Raw genomic sequence first — 6000 nt, 5'->3', positions numbered from 1 at the left:
CGGATTCTTTACCATCTGACCAACCAGAGAAGTCCGTTAGGCACCTAGGGACACATTGCTCTTGTCAAGAGCTTTGGTTCTAGTTGGAAGTGATTACAGTTCCATTACAGTTTTATATACTAAAAATCACAGTTTTATATACTAAAAATAAACATTGTAGGAGTTTAGAGTTCAGAATTCTGAGTCCTAGACTTGTTACTGGATGTTTCTAGGTTCCATAAGTCTTCAAGCTTACATTTGGTCTGAGTACACCCTGCGGTAAACAAGCATACAAGCATTCTAATCAAAGTAGCATATATTATTTGTAAGACCAAAACTGAAAGCCAGATTTCCTTCATCTTTGCTTAGTCCTTTCTCCACTTTTTAGAACACAAAAAGGAAATCTTTGCTTGAGAGAGCAAATACGTGATTAAACTACAGGTTTTGGAACGGCCACTGAAATTTACACTTTGGTTGCCCTCCAGGCAGTGAAAGTTGTTACACTTCTTTTTGAATTGAATTTCCTTTTGGTCTGACTTCAGAATAGATCGGAATCACGAAACAGTTTCTTACTTTCTTAAAACAAAAAATCGAAAACAAAACCGCGGGAATACAGGAAGTCTGGAATGTAACCAAGTACACTGCGTTTCCGGAATCCTCTGCACTCAAGCAAGATGGCGAGTGTCTTTGCACATGCGCACAGGAGAACGCTTGGGCGGGGCGGGGAGTTCCGGTCGCGCTCCGGTCAGGGATTGGCGGCGCCAGGTCCTAGAGGCGGAAGCGGAAGCGCCTGTGTGGTGCCGTTCTGCGAGTTCAACCCCAGCTTCGGCCCAGCGCCCTGCTCTCGGCCTTAGGTGTACCTGTTACTTGGTGGTCCCATGGGGGAAGCGGAGAAGTTTCACTATGTCTACAGCTGTGACCTGGACATCAACGTGCAGCTTAAAATGTGAGAGATTCCGGGGACGGGGACGGGGATTGCCGAGGCTGAGGCGGGGCGGCAGGGGCCTGCGGGTTGGGGAGAGAAGATGGTTCTTAGCTAGAGGGTCGGCCTGACCACGGCCGGGAGGGTTGCAGCCGGGCCAGCGGAGGTGGACTGGATGTCGGAGAGGGGCCGTGCGGGAAGGCCGAGGGCGCGATCTCGTGCGAAAGACAGCGGTAGGAGTAAGTCTGTAAATTCCGCAGGGTTTGTTTTCTAGAAAGCGTTTTGCTATTCACAGCAACCGTTTGTGGGATTATTACTGTCTCATATTACAGAGAAATCAAGTCTTGGTTAAATCGTCGTCCTGCCGTTATAACTGGAAGATATTACTTTAAAACGGGACTGGAAGGTGGAATGGAGACTGAAGAAATTACGGAGAGGCAGATAAAGTAGCTGAGAATTGGATATAGTACTAAAAACATGAGAGGTGAGAGAGGCTTAGATTGAATGTGAGGAACAGTCAGTTATTTTTGTTCAGCTACTGAAGCTGGAAGTCAGTCAAAAGTGAGGAAGGTTCCGGTTGTAAAGGGACCAGAATATATGAGAAGAGATCTTTGCAGGAAAGTCTTGAGGCATCACAGTTGAAGTCCAGGACATGACGTCTTGAGACGACACTAATGGAACCGAGATGGGGAACAGCTAGGACCAAGTTGGAAATTATGTCCATTAGCAGTCTCTTAGATACATTTTCTGGAGAAGGCAATGGCAACCCACTTCAGTACTCTTGCCTGGAAAATCCCATGGACGAGGGGCCTGGTGGGCTGCAGTCCATGGGGTCCCTAGGAGTTGGACACGACTGAGCAACTTCACTTTCACTTTTCACTTTCATGCATTGGAGAAGGAAATGGCAACCCACTCCAGTGTTCTTGCCTGGAGAATCCCAGGGACAGGGGAGCCTGGTGGGCTGCCGTCTGGGGTCGCACAGAGTCGGACACGACTGAAGTGACTTAGCAGCAGATACATTTTCAAATGTGAAAACGATCATAAATTATCACATTATTAATCTAACATCATTCACCATATTTTAGTCAGTATTCAACAAATGTACCTTGGGCAAAGGGCTGCACGCTTATGTTTTCTCAGTCGTTAGATGCTCCCTTGAATGATTGTTTCTGAAAGTTACTTACTTCAGACTCTGATAAGTCCTTTACTTTTGATTTTGTGGTGACAGTAAGAATAATATATCAACAACCAAACTGCACCTTTGTAATGCTTGACACACCTATTTAAAGTATTTAAAGTAGTTTTTACAGATAGATGCTTATATAGGACCTGTGTTGCCATCATCTGGTAAAGGACTTTCCTTCAGTCCCATTCCTCTCAGTGTTTCTTGGGTGTATGAATGCATTTTTTATTTGTTTGAAACTTTTAGACATTAAAAGGAAAAATGAAAAAAATTTAAGGAAAACTGGTCCCTTATTAACAGATGCATTGAGTATTTTGAGGAAAATTTCATCCTAAACACGTTTTATTTTCTGAGACTGATTTTGGGGAGGGGAGGAAGTATCAATTTAGGATCATAAAATCAAAGAATAGTAAATTTTAAAATTCTGTTTTTCCCAGGTCTTTTCATCTCTTTCTATCATTTTAATAATTTGCACTTTAGAAGTAACTTGTCCAAAATGGAGCACATTAGCCTGCCCTTTTAATGTTAATCTTCTCTCACTCTATTTTGGTGACTGTTAGCATTATTCACTGAATTGGTTAAGACAGAAAATGAATCATAAGGAGTCATACAGACACCCATCTCTCACCTCTGTTTCATCATTCACAAGTTGCCGTGAATCTACCTTCTCAGTATCTTTGATCCATGTCCTCTGGAAAGCTCACTACCCTAGTCTTAATGTATCCTTTTCCTTTTAATTTTGATAGAAAGTCTTCCAACTGACCTTGCTTTCATCCCCATCTCTCCATTACATTCTTTCACTCCTGCCAAAGTATCATAAACACAAATGTGATCATAGTACTCTCACTTCAAATTGTTCAATTAACAGATTTTTGAATGTTCATTTTGTTACAGGCACTGAGCTGAATGTGGTGGCTACTTTTTAGCTTCATTGTCCGCCTCCCCTTGATTCTCATCTCTAGCTTCTTCTCCACATGAGCTTTATGCTTTAGCTGTACCAACTTGTAGTTCCCCAGACACACAGTCTTACCTTTTTGCCTTTATATGGTGTACTTTAATTCTGGGATGACATCCTGCCTGTAGCTCTTCATCTCCTGTGTATTGTTTAGGCTCATTTCAGGCATCTATCTGGGTTATGAGCCCCTGCCTCCAAGGTGTTCCTGAGACGTTTTGATGTATTTTTCTGTAATCAGAAAAATACTGGCTTTGGCATCCTCTGTTCTGTTTTTTATTGTCTGCTCTGTTATTTGTTTTGTGATCCTCAATAATAAATTCTATCTCTGAGTCTCTGCTTCATGATTTATAAAATGGTAAGATGGTGGGAAGTAAGTAGGAAAGTCTCTATAAAATGCCTGGCTCAGTATATGATGTAATCTTAATTTCCAAGCAATGTTCCTATCTCTTTTATAATCTTATGCATATTTTTTTATGACTTAAAACACCATATTTCTTAATTTAAAAAATGGACTAGATAGTACATCTACATAGTAAAAAATAAATTGAAAGTATAAAAAAGTATGCAGTTAACAGTAAGTATTCTCCCCAGAGCAAGGACTTAATATTTTCTTATAACACTGTATTATTTATCTTGTCTTTCATTGCTGGGCCTTTATGCTGAGTACAATAAATGTTGTTGAAAGAATATGGGAATAAGTGGTCAGTCAGTTAGTTCAGTTGCTCAGTCGTATCCAACTCCTTGTGACCCCATGAATCGCAGCATGCCAGGCCTCCCTGTCCATCACCAACTCCCGGAGTTCACTCAGACTCACATCCATCAAGTCAGTGATGCCATCCAGCCATCTCATCCTCTGTCGTCCCCTTCTCCTCCTGCCCCCAATCCCTCCCAGCATCAGAGTCTTTTCCAATGAGTCAATTCTTTGCATGAGGTGGCCAAAGTACTGGAGTTTGAGCTTTAGCATCATTCCCTCCAAAGAAATCCCAGGGGTGATTTCCTTCAGAATGGACTGATTGGATCTCCTTGCAGTCCAAGGGACTCTCAAGAGTCTTCTCCAACACCACAGTTCAAAAGCATCAATTCTTTGGCACTCTGCCTTCTTCACAGTCCAACTCTCACATCCATACATGACCACTGGAAAAACCATAGCCTTGACTAGACAGACCTTTGTTGGCAAAGTAATGTCTCTGCTTTTCAGTATGCTACCTAAGTTGATCATAACTTTCCTTCCAAGGAGTAAGCATCTTTTAATTTCATGGCTGTGATCACCATCTGCAGTGATTTTGGAGCCCCGCAAAAATAAAGTCTGACACTGTTTCCACTGTTTCTCCATCTATTTCCTATGAAGTGATGGTACCAGATGCCATGATCTTCATTTTCTGAATGTTGAGCTTTAAATCCAGTTTTTCACTCTCCACTTTCTCTTTCATCTGGAGGCTTTTTAGTTCCTCTTCACTTTCTGCCTTAAGGGTGGTGTCATCTGCATGTCTGAGCTTATTGACATTTCTCCCAGCAAACTTGATTCCAGCTTGTGCTTCTTCCAGCCCAGCGTTTCTCATGATGTACTCTGCATAGAAGTTAAATAAGCAGGGTGACAATATACAGCCTTGACGTACTCCTTTTCCTATTTGGAACCAGTCTGTTGTTCCATGTCCAGTTCTAACTCTTGCTTCCTGACCTGGATATAGGTTTCTCAAGAGGCAGATCAGGTGGTCTGGTATTCCCATCTCTGAGAATTTTCCACAGTTTATTGTGATCTACACAGTCAAAGGCTTTGGCTAAGTGTCAACTTGAAATTGAAAAAAAAAAAAAATGCTTGGAGAACTGGTGACATCTCAAAGATAGATCCAGCAGTTGATGACAGGGTTTAAAATTAAGAAGCCTGAAGTAGAGAAGTATGCTAATGAAAATAGAAATGATCTTTGGTATCCTAGGATTTTAAGAGACCTCTAGACTTTAGTTTCATCTATAGGAAAAAGTTGAGGAAGCATAAGTTTACTACAACATAACCATAAAGTCTTCTTAGTATTTGTTAGATTTGTTTTTAAAAAATGTGTCTAAATGTTATTTTATGCTTTCAGAGGAAGTTTGGAAGGGAAGAGAGAACAAAAGAGTTACAAAGCCATTCTAGAAGACCCAATGTTGAAGTTTTCAGGACTGTATCAAGAAACATGTTCAGACCTCTATGTTACTTGCCAAGTTTTTGCAGAAGGAAAGCCTTTGGCTTTACCAGTAAGAACCTCCTACAAGGCGTTTAGTACAAGATGGAAGTAAGTTGTTTTCTTGCATACGGTGGGTCCCTAACTAATCTCCAATTTTTTTTTTTTTTTTAATAGATACTGAAAGTATTATTTGGAAGGGATAACAAAGGAATTAAAATTAGTTAGTACTTATAACTGTAGATCAAGTAGGAACCTACTCAGATAAAGTTGTTATACATAGCAGTATTATAACTAATTGAGGTGGAAGTGAATTTATGTTTGTATTGAGTACATTGAAATATTTTTATATGAATAAGAACTGATAAGACTGATTCACAGAATGACCCAAGCCAAAAACACATCTCTACATTTGTTCCCATTCTCTGCCCTTGAACACAGAAATACTACTGGATAGTCAGATGTTTCAACTGATACTTGAAATTCAGATCTTTAGAGAGAGAGAGATGTATTATCATCTGGATCAGATGTTTGTCTTAAATAACTATTTTTAAAAGTTTTTGGTTTATTAATCATGGTATATTAGCAGACCATTGTTGGTATTCAAGGTAAATATAGTGAATATGAAGTTCCTGTTTTTCTTGTAGGTCCTTAATAAAATCTTTTGACACTTCTTTTTTGATAGAGTGAATGGTGTAGTTTTAATGTTTGATCCATGAGTATTATTCAGTACCTTGGTAGGCTTGGTACAGGATAAGCAGGTTGTGTGCCTCTCTAGGAAGGAGTTTATACCTTTAGTATT

The 6000-nt window shown here is 40.3% G+C and overlaps 1 protein-coding gene across 1 annotated transcript in view; it reads left to right on the top strand.

Annotated features, from left to right (window-relative positions):
• The first annotated feature begins 795 nt into the window (after positions 1–795).
• Positions 796–6000, top strand: part of PIK3C3 (phosphatidylinositol 3-kinase catalytic subunit type 3) — a 163950-nt gene continuing 158745 nt past the window's right edge. The window contains exons 1-2 of the mRNA XM_068993631.1: positions 796–925; positions 5121–5309. Of these exons, the coding sequence (XP_068849732.1) occupies positions 858–925; positions 5121–5309 (257 nt within the window). The 5' untranslated portion in view covers positions 796–857. The remainder of the gene's footprint in view (positions 926–5120; positions 5310–6000) is intronic.

This window comes from Capricornis sumatraensis, chromosome 21, assembly GCF_032405125.1.
Source record: "Capricornis sumatraensis isolate serow.1 chromosome 21, serow.2, whole genome shotgun sequence".
Taxonomy (NCBI): domain Eukaryota; kingdom Metazoa; phylum Chordata; class Mammalia; order Artiodactyla; family Bovidae; genus Capricornis; species Capricornis sumatraensis.
The sequence above is the reverse complement of the archived record's forward strand: the minus strand, read 5'-3'. Positions and strand labels throughout refer to the sequence as shown.